We start from the raw sequence: 19,371 nt of genomic DNA, 5'->3' as shown, positions 1-19,371 counted from the left end.
ATCACCGAAACAAAAGAACAATCAAAACAATGGACTGAAAAGGGAGATGCGGCTCCAAAGAAGGCAAGGTCATGGCGTCGGTTTTTTAAGATACGCGTGGAAAAGTTTCCATTGACTATCTTGAAAAACGAAAAACTATCAACGCAAGGATTTTTCTAGCTTATTGCAACGTTTAAGCGAAGAAATCAAACAAAAACGGCTTCATTTGGCTAGGAAGAAAGTGTTGTTTCATCAATAAACAAAATTAATGAATTAAATTTTTAATTGCTACCTAATGCACCCTTTTCGGCAGAAGTAGCCCCCTCGGAATATTTTCTGTTCCAAGACTAGCTCGATGGTCAAAGATGTCCAACAATGAATGGGGAAAGTGTATGAAGCTAAAAGGAGATTATAAATATATGTTTATCCAAAATTTTTATGATTTCTCTATTGGGCCGGGTACTTCTGGGACGATCCTCGTATATATCATAGTAATTCGGTCATCTAATTGCTGATAAGTGAGAAATTTAAAAAACACGATAAGTCTATCGACACTCACCATTTTTTTTTTATCAAAAATAACTACACAACTCTGGTCAATCTTAAATAATCATAACCCCACACAAACTCATTTGCTATCTTGTATTATATTATTTCATTCCATTTCTGATCGTGATGGCAAAAGCTGTACCAACAAATTTCCTATAAAAATGTGAGATTGTTGTCGTTGTGTTTGATGTGTTGCAAAAAGTTAGATTAGTTAGATAGTAACATTATGTTCGGTAAGTGGGTACATTTTGGTTTGTTAAAAATACCAGCAAAGTATGAAATTATGTAAATTTTTAACGTGGCGGTTAATCTTAGAAACCAGTATGATGAACAAATTTCAATGAAAATGACATCATCATTCTTTTTATAGTACGATTATTTATATTAATAGCATACATCTTTAATTTCAAACTACACGAAGAAAAAAATGTATTCAAATTATTATCTACCAAATGCTATAGCTAGTTAATAGTTCAGACTGAATTATTACACTCTTAACTGTAATCTCTTTCACAATATATAATATTTAGTTGAAGGGTTTGGTCATTAATATATTTTTTTATCTACTTTCGAAAATAATAATAACTCATTTAGACTAGTTAGCTGGCGTAGGTTTTTTTTTGAAAACATTTATTTCCTTATGAAGTTGCTGGTCTTCTTGAATTCGATCCTGTATTTCCAAATGTACGTTAATTATCGTATTCATATCATACCATAAAATACCATGTACGATACTTACTGTAGTACCCGGAAACATACGATAAATCAAATGAATTCATAGACGGGGTGCCGGTAACTCTGAAAGTTCCGTCATAGTGAATTCAAAAAATTTTTATTCAAATAAATAGAAAATAAGTATAGGAATAAATTAAGCTAGGTATGCGTGGATTTCTATTGCCGAAACAATGTAAAAAAATATTAAAAAAATGGAAAAATATCTTACAGTCATCGCAGATATAATTTTTTTATGTATTCAGTAAATTTTATTGGCTTTTAGAAAAAAATCACGCAAACTATTTAAAGTGTGTGATGTGGGCTAAAATTTCTCCATCCTGCCGGAAACTCTTTTTTTGTTTCATTTTATTCATTTTTATGTAATTTTTAAAAATATCTTGGTATGCGCGCTCAAAACTTGCCGGAAAAATCCCGCATACCATCTTGAAGTGCATAAATTAGTCTAGCATCTACTCCAAATGTAGGATGCTCCATACATTTATTTTGGAGTAAATGCTTTCTGTCGAATAACCATTGTTATATAATTATTCTGATCTGGTATATTACATCAATAATAATTATGTTTCTTATAAAATTATTCATGTTGGTGAATGTTTTTTTCCATATACATATAATATAGTTTAGTACAGGAGAATAGACTATATAGTCTCCATGGCCATTTTAGAAGGTACAAGTTATTCTGTCCCTTCAGTTTGTTTCTGGGGGTACAAATAGTAAATTTAAAGCGGGGGAGACATATTATTTCCACTATTTTAGACATTACATGGTACAACTTACCAATTCTAAATAATTATCATCTTGGTTAGGTTAGCTTAGGTTAGATTAGGTTTCATTGATTTATCATATATAAGTTGTACTATGTAATGTCTGAAATAATGGAAATCATTTGTCTCTCCAGCCTTAAATTTACTATTTACTAAACTTTATGAAATGATTTTAGCTTGGAGCTCTAATTCTAAATAATCATCTTTTATTGTTTCAATTATCTAAAATAAAAATTCTCCTATTATTCCTTAAATCATATTAATCCTCATATTCTTTTAAAACTAAGAAGAGAAAAAAACATTTTATTCGACAAAACGCATTTACTCCAAAATAAATGTATTGAACATCGTACATTTTGGAGTAGATGCTAATATAGTTTACGCACTTCAAGATGGTATGCGGGATTTTTCCGGCAAGTTTTGAGTGCGCATACCAAGATATTTTTAAAAATTACATAAAAATGAATAAAATAAGAAAAATTCCGGCATGATGAAAAAATTTTAGCCCTCATCTTCAAATAGGTATCCCAGACCCTTCCAGCAAGAAAAAGTGGTTTGCGTGATTGTTTTCTAGAAACCAATAAAAATTAATGTCGAAATAGTTATTTTCCTAACAAGTGCGGAAAGTGTTACTTTCTCGCACGCGACTGCAGTTGTCCCGAAAGACGCGGAGCGGAGTTCGGGCAAGCGGTTAAGTGCGGGAAAGACACTTTACGCATGAGTTAGGAACATTATTTTTTCTACGACCGTATATACAAAAAAATATACCAACCCATTTTTCTGAAATTATTCTATTCCAAAAAACATAATGATATACAAAATTTTAACTAAAAACTACTAATTGTTATAAATATTAATATTGAAAACACAATTTGTTGCATTCTGTAGACTAGTAAAAATTACCGGCCCAGTGGAGTTATTTGGTTCCAACTGGAAGGTAGATGATGTCGATGAGGATGGCATCGGTTGCAGGTCGCATAAAGATGACGATGACGGTGACAAAAACGGTTTTAAGTCATTTGGCAGATAACAGCTCGGAATTAGTTTCATTTGCAGCCTTCAAAATGGCTTCGGGAAGTTCTTCGTCGGATGAATCCATTAATATTATTGTATCGGATTCAGTTCAATGTGGTTTAATTTAGAAGAACTTCCAAGACGTTCTGAACAACTTTGACGTTTTAGTAACAATTACATGGTTAAATAAAAAAATATCTGTATTATTTTTTATTTTCAAAAAATTAAAAATGCTACAAAAAGCTAGAAAAGGTTTAAATTTTATTTGATGGACTATTTCGTAAATATTTATTTACTTGTAGTAACAATAGTTATAATCTCAGAAGTAAAAAACTATCTAATAAGGTCAAAATTTGCATAATTTTACTTTCCCGCACTAGTGCGGGAAAGTGGCACTTTCAAAACTAAAATGCGTGCGGGAAAGTGGGTTAAAACGCACGGTCGTAGAAAAAGTTAATATCTGCGATGACGATAAAACATTTTTCCATTTTTTTAATATTTTTTTTTACATTGTTTCGACATTAGGAATCCATCCATACCGGCTCCTGGATTATTACAGGGAGTGTGGCAACATTCCCTGTCAATTGTCTCGTCTAAAGCCCGATGCAGAATCTGCTCCACCCAGGGACGCCTTTATGAGAGAGTGGACGGTGTATTTGCCTCTTCTCGTTTTCACTCGCCTCGCCTCTGTCTCGCTTCACTCTGTGCTGGTTTTTCGGACACGATTCAAAGGACGTGAAGACAAGAATATAGAATAAATCGAAAGTGTAGATGATTAGCGCTCCTGCAGCTTCTGTTAACCCAGACTTTTGTCGATATCATCTAGGAAGCGCCTCGCGAGTGTCTGAATCAAGCATATCGACTATTTGTTGTCATGCTTTTGTTAATCAAATAAGCAGATAGACTGAGTAGCATTTATCACGCTTTATGAGTTTGAAAAGTAGTATTTCAAACTATTTGTTGTAGTATGAGATAAGACAAAGAAGATTCAGTTACTATAGCCAGGGCCAAAAAAAGTCGCTGAATTTACAAAGCCTAATTTTTTTATGGTTTGTTATATTCTGCGGTCAGTCAAGCAAAACTGGGAACAGTGCGCTATCGAAGGTGTCGCACCTGCCATAGTAATACAATGAATTCACCAAAACTCAAAATTTTTATACAAATGATATATTTCATATAAATGAAAATTATAGTAGTCAGTCAGCTAAATCTGGGGACCGAACTGGTCAGTCGGCCGAAATGTATGAAGAAAAATTAAATACTATGCAATGCGTTTACTATACTTGAAAACTTCTATTATTGTATTAAATATTATATCAAACATGAAAAAAATGGTCAGTCATCGATTTTTCCGGAAACGCCCGTCTATCTACATTGATTGACGGCTTCTTGAATTTGATGAAGGACGTGCCCTTAACTTTTGGAAAAATCTCGAAAAAACTATTACAAAACATAATACGATTCATTGCACAAAACATCACGATCTTTTTTGACACCTCTCCCACACCGTCCATAAAGCATTGCGAGCATGCATTGCAGGATAGCTCTGAACAATGTAGCTGCAATATCTCTGGGTCCAACCAAAAATGTAGGAAATATTTTTAAAAAGAACTAAGGAAAATCAAATTCAAAGAAGCTTTTGTGAAATTCGTAATTGATCATTGGGCCAATGATGAATTAGCACTTTACTTTGGAATCAAAACCGTCCAAATAAATTATGGTGATTGCTATGAATATAGTATAGTAGTACTATAGAATATAGTAAAAGGTGACAAAGTTATAAGAACAATTGCGAAAAACGTTACATGCACAGGACATGAAGAGGCCGATACGAAAATAGTTTGCCATGCATGCAACATCTTCCAAAACTATAATATTATGATAAGGTGTTCGGATACCGATATCCTTATTATAATGTGAGGAAACATGGAAAATTTACCAAATACATCTAGGATTTGGATAGAGGTTGGCACTGGCAACTGGCAAAGGATCATCGATGTCAATAAATTATACGACGAAATGGGTCCTACTCTATGTAATGCGCTACCGGGACTGCACTCGTTTTCTGGGTGCGATTTTAACCCAGCATTTTATAAAAAGGGTAAAATAGGGCCTATGCAATTGAACAGACAAAACGCAGTTTACCAAAAAGCATTTACTGATATTGCATACATCAACGACAGCAATAGAAGTGAAGTATTTGAAATCATCCGACGCTCTTTTCTATACTCCGATTTCAAATAGCCAGCGACGCCGGGCGTCCGCTCGCGCGAAATTTTTAATTCTATTTTCGCTGACTGACGGGCGTTGTCCCCAAAAATCGATGACTGACCATTTTTTGTTTTATGTTTGATATAATATTTAATACCATCATAGAAGTTTTAAGTATAGTAAACGCATTGCACAGTATTTATTTTTTGGTCATGCATCTCGGCCGACTGACCAGCTCGGTTTCCTGATTTAGCTGACTGACTACTATAATTTTCATTTATATGCAATAAGTTATTTGTATAAAAATTTTCAGCCTTAGTAAATTCATTGTATTACTATGGCAGGTACGACACCTTAGATACCGCACCTAAGACACCTGTTGCCAGTTTCGCTTGACTGACCGCAGAATATAACGAATATAACAAACTATGAAAAAACTAGGGTTTGTAAATTCGGAGACTTTTTGGCCCAGGCTCTCCGTCTACTAAGAAATAAAACTTTAGACAGCTTAAGTTTCGGTGAAGAGGCTTCTAAAGGACCGCTTGAACCGACACTATTTGCTGTTTTGTTTACGCTCAAAACCAATTTTAAGTTTAACATTATAATCTTTCTTCTCAATAATAACGATTTTTTTTCAGATATATACTTAATAATTTACATTCTTGGAGTTCTTTTCAATGACGTGTATTGGTAAGATAGTATTTTAAATATTACATGTATGTATTATGCACAAAGGTGTCACATCAGCACAGTGCTTCAGATAAATTACAAAATAAAATATACGACCTTTCACACAAGACGTGAAAAGAGGAAAAAATAATAGATATATGAAAAAGGCACTAATATAACCAATGTATAAGAAACAGGAAAAAGACCAAAGGTGGTTTTAAAACAGGTCAATCAACAGTTGACCAAATATTTACACTGAATTTGATAAAACAACAGATACAAATAAAATGTCTTCTCTTCACTGATTATAAACTGACTCAATACACACATGGGCGTAGCCAGAGAGAGGTAGGGAGGGGCAAATGCCCCCCTGAAAGAAAAAATAAATTAAATAATTTTAATTAACGTAAAATTGAATCTAAAATATACATATTTTTCTGCTCTGCATATATTTTTGTTATCAACAATACTAACAACCTACCAGAAATAAGAAATACAATTGCAACGGTTAAAGACACAATAATCTTCATGAATCGCCATCCCGAAGGAAATCGGTACCAAATCTTCCAAGGCTCTGTGAGACCAGGTGGTCGAAAAAATATAAGAGCATAAAAAATTTTCAAAAAGCTTCACTGACATTGTTAAAGCACTAGAACATCTATCTGTTGAAGGCAACTATGCAACAAAAAAATCTGCCTACCAATTGCACTGTGCAATTACTAAACCAATATTCATCGTAGGATTAGATATAATTGCAAGACACTCTGCAATTTTGGAACGCGTTGTAAACGTTTTACAAGGAAAAAGTACGGATTCGGTTATGGTGAAGAAACATATTGATAATATTCTAGATGTAATAAAAAAAGATCGACAAGATGTCGAAAATGTTTTTTATGATTTATTTAAAAAATCACTTGATATCGCAGAGAAAGTAAGGGTTGAGTTGTCAGTACCACGAGTCACTCAAAAGCAAGTACACAGAAGTAATCCACCATTTGAGTCTACAGTTGAATACTGGAAGCGGTCAATAATCGTCCCCTATCATGATTCTTTAACTTCGTCTTTGAATGCTAGATTCTCTGACGAAAATGCACCTGCTTGTGCTTTAACTTATCTTTATCCTTCAAGCATGCTCAGAATGGCTTCAAAAGATTCCAAAAATAATGCAGAATCTTTCATAGCATTTTATGAGTTGGGTGATGACTCTGCAGAATTAGATTTGTGGTACAATATGTGGAAGAAAAAGAATTTAGCGGAAGACGAATTAAGGGACATTGAAGTGGCTGCAGTTTTGGAGGAAACTAATGTTTTTTCCCCTGCAACAAGGCACGCACTGCTAATATTAAATGCTTTTCCATCCACTACTGCTACTGTGTAAAGATCGTTCAGTACCCTACGAAGGGTGAAAACCTGGTACAATGGGTGATGATAAACTTATTGGGCTGAGTTTGATGAGTGCACATCGAAAATTTTTGAAGGAAAATCAGGACTGCATAATGAAGAAAGTTTTGGATAAATTTAGTTCAAACACAAGAAAAGTTTTATCACTTTAATTTAAGTATAATTAAAATCTCAAAGTTTTGTTTTCATTCGCCTTTTCTTTTTTATCCTAAAATTTTACATTTTGAACGACCATGGACCATGACCAAAGTTTGCCCCCCCCCCTGTTATAAATCCTGATACGCTCATGAATACACAGAATAAAATTGTATGAAGAACTTAAAACTTAGAAGTCGTAGTCACTGAGTAAATCGGTACATTTTTTAATGTTTTTTAAAACTTAAATTTTGTCTAATCAAAGGAATTACGGCATTAAAATAATTAACACGTTGACATTATATTATTAAAAACTCAAATTCTAGTGCATAATTGTCATAAAAAGCATGTTTTTTTTAAGAAAAGGTGTTACGAATTCTCTCGTAGTTGGCTTCTGTAAGATAAATCTCTTCGCTGTCGCTAAATCATATATTTGTCAGTAATATCTCAGATATTGTCGAGTGCATTACATTACGTCTTTCTTGAGTGTTTTGTTTTATAATTATTGTTATAATTAAATTATCAAGAATCCAATATGGATAAGAAAAGACCACTGACTCAAAATGAAATTGAGTTCTACGCAAATTTGAGTGATTTCGAATTAGACGGGATTTTTGGCGAGGATTATAACGATAATAGCGATTATGAACCTTCTGAGAATTCAAGTGCTAGTGAAGATGAAGTCGTCTCCGAACCTGAAGTTATTTCTATCCAATATGTAATGAAAAGCCAGCCCTTTGTGTGGAAGATTGCTTTAAGAAGTTGAACGAACAATAAAATATCATTTTATTTCTAGCATTGATTTTTTGTTCTTTTCCCAGAAGTCATTTATAGCACTTATATATTCCGAGTATAATCGTAACTCCCACAAAAATGGCAAGTAAACACCGGACGAAATAACTCGTAGTTGGCGTCATGGAAACGAAATCAATCTACGAGTTAGCTCGTAGTTGGCAGTCAACGTGTTAAAAACATTGCGGAAATGTGTATCGTATTCAGTAAATATTATGCAGTCGTTGAAAATTTGTCCCTATTAACAACGATAACATCAAAAAAGTTGAGATAATGGTGGTAGAAGATCCTCGTATATAAGAACCACTCAACATCTCTTATTTATGGATATATTTTGTTTAATTTTTTGTGTAAATGCTAGAATCGTACCAAAATATCTTTTGGAAAAACAACTTTGAGTAGAGGTCGCAGAAAACTTAGTACCCCACATTCGGCAATCACATCTAACTGGTGACCAGACGTGGATTTATAGATATGACATCAAAACTTTACAACATTTTCAAAATATAACTAAACCGAAAAAACCACGTCAAAGATGATCGAAAATCAAGGTGATACAAGTTTTCTTTGATTACTGTAGTGTGGTTCACCACGAATTCGCTTTAAAGAGTCAGTCTTTCAATAAGGAGTCCAACTTGGTGATTTTGAGGTTTCTATGAGAAGCAATTCGTCCTAAACGACCGGATTTGTGGAAAAACATTACATGGATTTTTCACCACGATAATACGTTTTCATATTCCAACATGATTTTTTGGCAAAACACGAAACGAATCCCCACCGTATTCGCAGGATTTCGATTTCTATGAATTTTTTCTTTTTTTTTTTATAATCAAAAATCACCTTCGATGAGTCCATTGACACCATGAAATAAAATTCGCTATAGGTACTGACGGCCATCACAGCCCAGTTTTACAAACATTGGATTAACTGTTATCAGGCTCGAAAGGAGCCTGTTTGAAATACGAATCTGAATTGAATTACGTAAATATGTTTTTTGTTATTCCATCTCAATTTTGATCACAAAGTACTTATCTCTGGTTATCTCAAGCGTTTATCAAATTTAAATAATAAATCATTAAATAATATAAGAATTAAGTATATAATTGTTTAATTTGTTACATTCTAATTTATGCATATAAATTTTTAGTGATTCAGATTGGATTTGGAAATGCGACAGTGGATATTGTATAAAGAAAAGTGTACTTAATGAGAGGGAGGGTTATATTTCTTTACCCTTATGTCAGTTGATATGCTCGGAGTATTTGAACATTTGGCCTAAGCCAACTGGAACCATCAAGAGTACAAAAGAGCTAGTCATCGTAAATACCAAGTAAATTATATTTTTGTATATATGTTGTACGAGGTCTGGCTATTAAATATCGAGAGTGGCGACGAAATAGGGTTTCATTATAAAAAATAATAAACATTCGAATGCCCTCCTTCAATAAACTTCCCTCCCCTAGACACACACCTTTCCATACGTTTTTGTCATTGATCGAAGTAGTGCTGGAAGTCTTCTTTGGTGAGGGTCTTTAGAAGCTCTGCTATTTCTCGTTTTAACGCTTCCATCGACTCAAATCGGGTCCCTTTCAAAGCAGATTTTTTTCTAACCTTTCAAATCTGAGCAGACCCGTTGACGCAAGAGCTTTTGGTCAGGAGTCAAATTTTTTGGCACCAACTTCGAACAGACTTTTTTCATGTGTAAAATGTTTCTAACCGTTTCTTTATTGGCGTTTACAGCCTCAGCAATCATCCGGATGCTCATTCGACGATCTGCACGCACAATTTGGTTGATTTTGGTTACTGTTTCTAGAGTTGAAACAGTTACAGGGCGACCATTGGTGCTAGTTAACTTCAGTGCTAACTCTCCAAAGCGCTGACACCACTCACAAACTCGCGCACGAGATAAAGAATTGTCCCCATAGACCTCTTGCATAGACAAGATATTTAGATACCTAACGCACTACTCGTTTTCTACCCCACCCGTCTAGGGCACCCTCTAGGCGCGCAGTCTCTTTATTTAATAGCCAAACCTCGTATATTCAGATTCCAACATAAATAGATACGATACTTTTAACACTAAGATGATATAAAAATATATAAGCACGGATCAGTTTTTTAACATAGTACCATGGCTAAAACTAACAATAAAATCACCGTAGCAAAACCACCATAGCAAGCACATGATTTAATTACTTTAGAATGGTGATATTTTAAATTCAGTGTTCCCAGCACTAATTCTAAACACTAATCTAGTTTCTTGACAACTCAAAATACACAATTAGAAATATTTTGGTAATTGATACTCACCCGCTGCGTTCTGTTAGACAAATAATCTGTAAGGAGCCTTGAAGATACACTTCATAGTTAGGTTATGTCAATATACACCTTGCTCTTTTCATTCTAATAAAGCAAACTTTTAATTATTAGTATTAAGCTTTACATTTGGTGGAATAATCCAAAGTACAAATGTATGTTTTTAATCGTTTTAGACGCATAGCTTTCGACTACAATGGACCAGCCAATATCAAAAATTACCTAGCAACAGTTACGGAATATTTCGAAGATCGTATCGAGAATGAAGGACCGTTTTCTTGTGATGAAAATATGTTAAATTTGAAAATATCATTGAATCCAATTAATGATAATCTAAGTTTAACTGTTGATACAAATGAGATGTATCTATTATCTGTTCGATCAACAGGTAATAACCAAAAATTGATTTCTCTATATCTTTTACCGATCAATATCAAATAATCTGCCCAGATAAAAACCTCTTTTATTATCCAATTGCCGTAATAAAATCATTATTAAATTATCTTTTAATGAATTTAAATTAAATTCAATCAAAAATATGGCGCCATCGGCATGGGGGTTTTTACGTTCACATAGTACCGCTAGATGGCACACGAGCGATAAACAACAATCAGGTATTTTATACAAGTCTAGAAAAACTTAAAATGTCGTGGCCAAAGTGTAAATACGATGCTGAAGATATTAGGGGGGTAAGAAACATTTAATCAAGTGATGTATCAAATGTAATAGTTTAAAGTTCATCAAATATAATTAATGTTATTTACATTTTTTAGTTTGGTATTGAGGTGAAAAGATGCAATAATAAAGATCTGGTGAGACCAAAAAAAACACGTCAATAATTGCTATAATTGTGAAATCTCACGATTTCATAATATTTGTTGTTGAACTAAACGACTTTTTGATTTTTCAAAATATAAAAATTACATCAATAATGCTCCACCAATTCAACTAAAAATATTACACTATCTATACAAGAAGAAACATTTAGTATCCAAGAGTTCATGGGGTTAATTCATAAGTCAATAGAACAGAATAATCGATGCACTACGAGATATGAAGCGAGCGGTCTTTAAATTGTCAGTCACATAACAAATAGAACCCCAAACATCCTAATATTTTCCTAAATGAATATGGCATCTACATTTGTCGCCAGAAGTTGAACTTTATTCCAGCACTGTTGCCGAAAATTTTTTTTCACAAAGAAACCTCAACAAAACTCCGTTGAATCAAAAGATTCGGTAGCACTCAAGAAGCGCTTAAACATCCTGGCGGTATTGCAGTTTTATTTGACGTAAGTTTAACAATATCATGATACAAACAACAATCAGCTATCCATCTCTGGTTAGCTTGAATGGTTGGCGTTTTCAGAGAGATAAATTTCCATAGCAGATATGCATCAAGAGCTTAAACCTTAAAAGGTTAATCAAATTGGTAAGACATAACAGCAGAATCTGTTGATGAGAAGAAGAAGCGTCTATTTATATGCAGGGTACTATGAATCTAAGGGATTGACACCCGAGATAATAATACATATAATAAGAAGACTTAACCTAAACGCAGATGTCATAAAAGAATCAAAAAGAAACAATTTTCAGAAACTAAGTGGAAGAGGGGCTCAATCAATCAAAATTCCTTATATACTCTTAGAAGTCATCCCCTATGGAGGAGGGTTTGAAGACGACCATTTGGTCGTTAAAGTTTTATAAGACAGCTCCATACACACCAAGTTTTAGTAAAATATACGTGTATGTCTAGAAGCGATTGGGCTGGTGGGGCTTTTTAGTATATGCGTCCCACAATTGGTCCAAGTAAGATATTAAAGTCCGAAAGGGTACTTATGTGGGGATATAAGAGGAAATTTCCATTATCGGGCTAGCAATCGTCGATGTTGCAGATTTTCTGTGGTTTCCTATAACTTAGTAAACCACCGTTTTTTTAAGCTGGAGCTTTCCTTTTTTTTCTTCCTTCAAACCCAGTTTGGTCGTCGGTTTTTTCGTTTTGCAGCCTGAAACAATGCAATAACAAATAAATAACCACAACCCCTGCCCTGGAAAGGATCGACTCCTATATCAGCACCAATTCCAACTTCACTGTTTCTACAGATTCAACAAATAAATTAGATTCTATATCCCCAATTATTCATACACCATTTCTTTATAAAGTATTTTTCATTTTATTTTGTGTTAAAGTTTAAATTAGTTATACTCTTCTACAGAGTGAGTTTTATGTATGGAATGGCTTAATTATCTCGGAAACTTTGTTATTTCAAATGGATCACCTTGTATATTTTTCGCTTCTCGAAATCTTTAAGAAATACTACTTTTCATCTGATGTTCCCTATACCTAAAAGTCAACGTTCAATATCTTTAATAATTTATATCCGAACCGAAATAACATAACAAGTTTACTGTAAGTAAATTAGTACAAAAGTTTAACGATCTGGTTCAGTAAAAGATTTGGATAAATCTGAACAACTGCATCAACTGGAAACAAATATTTATATGTTTGTGTCCTGTTAGAAGACGATCCACATTTGAGTACTAGACAAATATCCAGGGAACTTGATAATTAGCAGACATCCGTAATATGAATTTTACGTGATAATCAATTCCATCCATACAAAGTAATGTTGGTTCAAGAGTTGTCAGATGACGATTTTGATAGACGTGAAGAGTTTGCAGACCTAATGATGGAAAATTGCTACAATCAATACTTGAATTTTCTACTTGTTCACTCCAGGAGCTTTATTTCGAAATTTCCCGGTTTGTCACGATTTTCTTACTATGGACCTCACGATTTTTGCCTCGAACCATCCGATATCCCTGTTGCAAAGTGAAAGTAAAATTTTGTGACCATCCTTGATATAAAAATAGATTCACTACTTTTTCTATATTTTATTTCTATTTTTCTAAATTCCTTTAAAATACATTTCAATTTATCATCATTTCGAATAAATTGCACCCAAAATTCTCTCAAAACACGCTTGAATTTACTATGGTTTCGAATCCATTGAACCAAAATACCAAAAAATCAAACTTTTTGAAAATATCTCAGGAAACCCTTCATAAATTAGTGTTTTATTTTTTTTAGATACGGATCTTATTGTTAACATTACAGCTCCCACAGTATTCGGCGTAAGACACGGTATTGAAACTTTCTTACAGCTACTTTTACCGCAGGTAGAAGATACTTCTAAATGTTTATCTACTGTGAGTAATCTTGAAATGTCCGACAAGCCTATATACCATCATAGAGGTTTATTGATTGATACTGCGAGAAATTATTTGAGTGTTGATACAATTAAAAAGCAGATTGACGGAATGGCCGTTTCAAAACTGAATGTTCTACATTGGCACATTACAGATTCGCAAAGCTTTCCGTTGGCATCTACCAAGTTACCAAATATGACGAAGTAAGTTTTGATCAGTAAAAGTTGTGATATTGAAAGAGATTTCCTCGCAGCGACATTTGAAAAGTTTCCCAGGGCTACAGTCTTGAAGATAGTGAAATTAATCGTAATATTGACTAAGTTATTAAGATACAACCAGAAAACGTTGATTAAGTAACATACATGGTACAATAACCCAGTTGAAGTTGATATTATCAATATACAATATTTAGTTGTATATTTTGTGTCCCTTTTCTTTCCTTGTGGTTTACAGCTGATCTATTACTTCCATTTCTTTCAATTCAGGATTTGAAATAGTTCTAGCTGCCAAAGATCTTCGTACGCTCTCAATTTCAATGCTCTGGAGTTACATATTTTTTCATACTTCCATAGAATGTGGATAGAGGTTTTGTCCCCTTTATAACAGAATCTGCACGTTGCACCCTGTGCTAAACCTAGCCTAGATTTATACACTCAACAAATCTTTCCTGATTATGGTCTCAACCCCTATAAATTGTTCCAGTAAATGTTTTTTTATTTTATCTACATTGTTTTTCAGTTTTGTCCTATTTTCTGTAGTTAATATCACAAAAAGGTTTATCTACCTTAGTATGTCTGATATATTTAATTTCCTTCCACTCTACTACGTCCCGGGAGTCATTGGAGGGTAACTTTATACTACTTTATTTAACTTGTCCAGGTATTCCCAAAGCAGCTTGAATCTTACGACAGCTCAGAGCTCTGATGACTGCTTGGCTATTGGACAAAAGGATAATCTTCTGATAAGCTCTCCAAATGTTTGGTTCTGGGCTTCTCTCTCTCGCTGCTTATATCTCATTTGCTTCTACAACTTGGTTTTGAAGTAAATTTTTCTCAAAACTGAACCTTCTCTCGGTAATTATTCCCGATGCATATCCCAGATTTGATCATTTGTTGAGAGAGTTTCCTGTTGAATCATGACATTCTATATGACACGCTTTTTAATACTACATGAATAAATGAAAGATTTAGTATCACTTCTAGTACGAATGATAGACATGATGATGATTTCTGTCTTTATCTTCGAGTGACTGATTTTCGTCTTGTTCAGACCAGTTCTAGTATAATTCTTCCTATATCAACTATTAAAACTGAAAAATAATGTTTATTTCCCGTATAAAATTCGGTACACATCTAACAAACCGTCAGTCCACGTGGACTCATCATCTCCACTGTTTACCAATGAAAACATCGAATCGTAAACATAAATCTATTTCTATTGGCCCAAGCTGTCGGAAGGCGTATGTACACAAGAAATTTCTGCACACCAGGTCTTTAGTGATTGGTTGTAGTTTGTGGATAATCGTTTTGTAATTTTGAAACAAACGTAATTGTTACTTTGTTGGCTTGTACGATTCAAAGGACATCTATTCCAATGACACCACGGGTTGTTTTGATTTTGTATTGTTAATATTGTTATAAAAACAAACATTATTTTACGAAGAATTGTCTCGTTCTAGATTTGGTGCTTACAGTCCAACAAAAATTTATACAAAAGAAAATATGAGTTCACTTGTTAAATACGCTGAAACTAGAGGAGTCAGAATTCTTATTGAAATAGACGGGCCATCGCATGCTGGAATGGGATGGCAATGGGGTTACGATGCTGGTCTCGGAAATTTAGCAGTATGCGTTAATAAACAACCATGGAGGTCTTTTTGTATTCAACCACCTTGTGGTCAATTGAACCCCGTGAATCAGAAGTTGTATGATGTTTTAACAGATTTGTATAAAGATATTGTCGAAACGATTCCAGATAGTTTGATGTTCCATCAAGGTGGTGATGAGGTTTGTATAAAAATCATTCCTGGCTTCAAATCATTCACGAAAAAGTTTATAGCAATGATAATAAATATATCTATGAACCAATTTGCTACTAATTTAAGATTCTAAAGCAAATCTTGTTTAAATAATACGTAACCGTATGAATTGGATCACATTGGGTATACAATCACTGTAATTTCACTTAAATCTGATAGGCGCGAGCTAATAACTTTCGGTTTCTGGCAAGTTCTTCATTAAAAAACTGAGTAAACTGAGTAAAACTTAGTTTCATTGGTAAATTATGCAAAAGACTTTGGGCTAAAGTATAATCAAGATGTAGATAGTTGAAAGAAGTCTTAAAATTTTAGATAATTGAGCTCATTGAAGACATAGAATCAGCTTCACGTTTGGATATTCTAAAAGCTTATCAAGTACAAAATGCATATCCAAATATCGAGATAAGTTTAAGGATATTTGTCACCATGCCAGTGACCGTCACAAGCTGTGAACATATCTTGAACCTAATAAACCAACCAAACTTGCCTAAGTTTGGTGATTCTTTATATAGAGTTTGTAGCTGTTTCCAAACTAAACTTTGATGACATAATTTTAGAATTTTCATCAATCAAAGCTTAAAAAATAAGTTTTTAGTTACATTTCGTGCGTTTTATTTTTTTTTATTTTGGTATTGTTATTGATCTTAGGCCTCTTTTATGCACGCGTTTTTTGTCGCTGGTAGTGAAACCAATAGTTAACTCAAAAAATGTTTTAAACTTGTAATGTTTTATTTACCACTAATTCAATGAACGAGCAAACTGGCGGATATTTCTGCTCCTACCTAAGTACGAAATGACCGTGATTTTCGACCTTGCGAGGTCGCGAGAATTTCAAAAATATCGACGTCACCTATAAATTTCTATATATCAAATACTTAAAAACACACGGATCCATTTTTAATCACTGCCGTTGTGTGGTCCACTTGCAAAAGTTGGAACTGATGAAATTTGAAAGCGGCACGCGACAAGGCACGCTTTGTTATTGTTTACAAAATAACGCCGCGTTTCTTGTCGCCCCACGACCAGCGACAAAAAACGCGTGCATAAAAGAGACTTTAATATACCTAAGATAGCTTTCAGTTATATCTCTATCTTTTCGTAATTTAATTGACTTTTTTAAGGCTTGAATTTTCGATCGCCATAGACAAACGATCAATCATCAGCTGTGCTTCCTAAAAATGTTCCGGACCCTCATCTTAATATACCAACCCTACGGCTCCGTTATTGCTTCCAGAGGCTTTTTTCGATTTTCCAAAATAAAGTAATACCTCAAAGAATTTCAAATGTGTAACGTGGGATCGTAACAGAAGTTGTAACCGTGTTTGAAACCTCAGACAATTACTTTGAATCAATAGAACAACATCGAAATGTTGCTAAATTGAATTTTGAAAAAAAAATTGCTCTTTTTTTATTGAGAAATTTCCGGAATACCTCATATGATTTAAGATTGAACGTGTCAACAATCTTATTTTGAGAAATCTGTAGGATTGCTTAAAAAAACTGACCTTTCATTACAAAACCTGCAACGACTTGCAAAACGCAGCAATTTTAAACTATAATTATATAGTGTACATATTTTTGTTAAACGTTTAAATGAGGAGTCCTTTGGAAAAAATTATTATACTGTGAAAGGACTAGAATCTATCATGATATAACATGTAACTATAAAAGGTTTTCTGTTGTTATCAAATATATGGAATATTATCAAGAACTAACTTTTTACTTATTTTTAGGTGTTTATACCATGCTGGAATTCAACTCCAGAGATACTGGAATATTTAAAGAATAGACCATTAACACAAGAAACTTACTTCGATCTATGGGGTGAATTTCAAAAGAAAAACTTAAAAGCATTTGATCAAGCTACTGGACACAATAAAACTTCAATTATTGTATGGAGTAGTCATTTGACCGATCCATCAATTATAACTAAATATTTATCCAAAGAAAGGTATGTCAATATTATTTCATTTTAAAGTATAATATAAAAAGGATTCAATATTAACTTGTTTTATAATATTTTATTGATCAATATAGGTACTTCTTATCGTTGAAACAGTTTCGCAACGTCCATCTTTTTACTGGATAATAATTGTTTGTAGACAACACAATAAACAAATTGATACTTAGAACGGGGGCTGGAATTATTTATTTAGACGTATCCTAATGCAATTATTCCTAAGGTGTCGTGTGAAAACAATAATTCTTGAATTAAATTTGCCAAAAAACCGATGCCATGACCTTGCCTGCAGATGGATTGACTTCTTTGGAGCCGATTCTCCCTCTTCAGTCTATTATTGTGATTGTTCATTTGTTTGGGTGGTGACGTGATGGACCCACGATTATTGAACGGCGCAAAAATTCGACTTAATTTGTATAAAACATTGCAAAACACATTGAATCATTTCACAACGCTGTTTTCGTTCCATGGTGACCAAATGTGGGAGTTAATATGCGATGTAACGCACTTTTTGAAATGCCTACTTAGTCTACTAGCTCCCTTATCTTCAGTCGACGATCATCCAGTACCACTTCGTGGATTTTATTCAACATTTCAGAAGTCGTCACCTCATTTGGTCAACCACTGCGATGCTGGTTTTCGCAGGTGGTTTGGCAGCAGCCTCACCCAGAATAGAATCTAGTTCTGCTTTTATATTGGTTGGGCTGAAGCCTTTCTAATAAACGCTCACTGTTGATGGCTGCTAAACAAATACTGAACAAAACAACGTGGCGTCTTCCAGCTTGGAACATACATACGAGGTCTGACTACACTGCGCGCCTATGGGGGCAATTTTCTATCTCGTGAGCGTGTTTTTGGGTGGTGTAAGCACTTTTTTCGTAACCACTCTCATTATTTAATAGCCAGACCTCGTACATTAGTATTTTCAAGCAACTACCGCCATCTCTAGGTCAGTCAAGATACCTCGTAAACAATCCGCTTGATGTTTTTGTAATTTTTTGTAAATAATGTTAGATATACAAAATGAGATGATTAAAAATGCTTGCATCAAAATTTTCAAAGTTTATCAAATGGATTGATTATGTACCATACGTTTCGGATCTTTCTCGTCATAATGGCAGATAGTTTTTCATTTCTATTCTAAGGTATTTATAGACGACATAATAATAGTTATTTTTAGATTTATTATACAAACTTGGGTGCCAGAAAGTGAAAACGACCTAATAAAACAACTATTGAATTTAGATTACCGAGTAATTATTTCCACAAAAGATAAATGGTATTTAGATCATGGTTTTTGGGGAGAGTACTGGACTTATCATAAATGGAAAACTGTTTACGACAACACTATGTACTCATCGTATAATGAAGCAATCTTAGGTGGTGAGGTAAATAGAAATTACTTGAAACCAAATTGCAGTTGCATCCACGACAGAGTATTTTGTTCGCGGGTCCCTAAACTGATTCTTTAAGTACCCTCCCAAGCAGCACAGTGTCGTTACTATGACGTCAATTATAGGCCATTGGCGACCAATGGGGACGTCTAAAAAGACGTCTAAAATGACGTGATTATGACGGGTTAATGTCACATCCTACAGA

General features: G+C 33.8%; 1 protein-coding gene across 1 annotated transcript in view; it reads left to right on the top strand.

Annotated features, from left to right (window-relative positions):
• The first annotated feature begins 567 nt into the window (after positions 1-567).
• The window catches only part of LOC130453397 (chitooligosaccharidolytic beta-N-acetylglucosaminidase), a 36,601-nt gene continuing 17,797 nt past the window's right edge, over positions 568-19,371 (top strand). Inside the window, exons 1-8 of the mRNA XM_056793112.1 lie at positions 568-761; positions 5,891-5,942; positions 9,397-9,579; positions 10,742-10,953; positions 13,656-13,977; positions 15,453-15,780; positions 17,546-17,763; positions 18,953-19,160. Of these exons, the coding sequence (XP_056649090.1) occupies positions 755-761; positions 5,891-5,942; positions 9,397-9,579; positions 10,742-10,953; positions 13,656-13,977; positions 15,453-15,780; positions 17,546-17,763; positions 18,953-19,160 (1,530 nt within the window). The 5' untranslated portion in view covers positions 568-754. The remainder of the gene's footprint in view (positions 762-5,890; positions 5,943-9,396; positions 9,580-10,741; positions 10,954-13,655; positions 13,978-15,452; positions 15,781-17,545; positions 17,764-18,952; positions 19,161-19,371) is intronic.

This window comes from Diorhabda sublineata, chromosome 2, assembly GCF_026230105.1.
Source record: "Diorhabda sublineata isolate icDioSubl1.1 chromosome 2, icDioSubl1.1, whole genome shotgun sequence".
NCBI lineage: Eukaryota > Metazoa > Arthropoda > Insecta > Coleoptera > Chrysomelidae > Diorhabda > Diorhabda sublineata.
The sequence above is the reverse complement of the archived record's forward strand: the minus strand, read 5'-3'. Positions and strand labels throughout refer to the sequence as shown.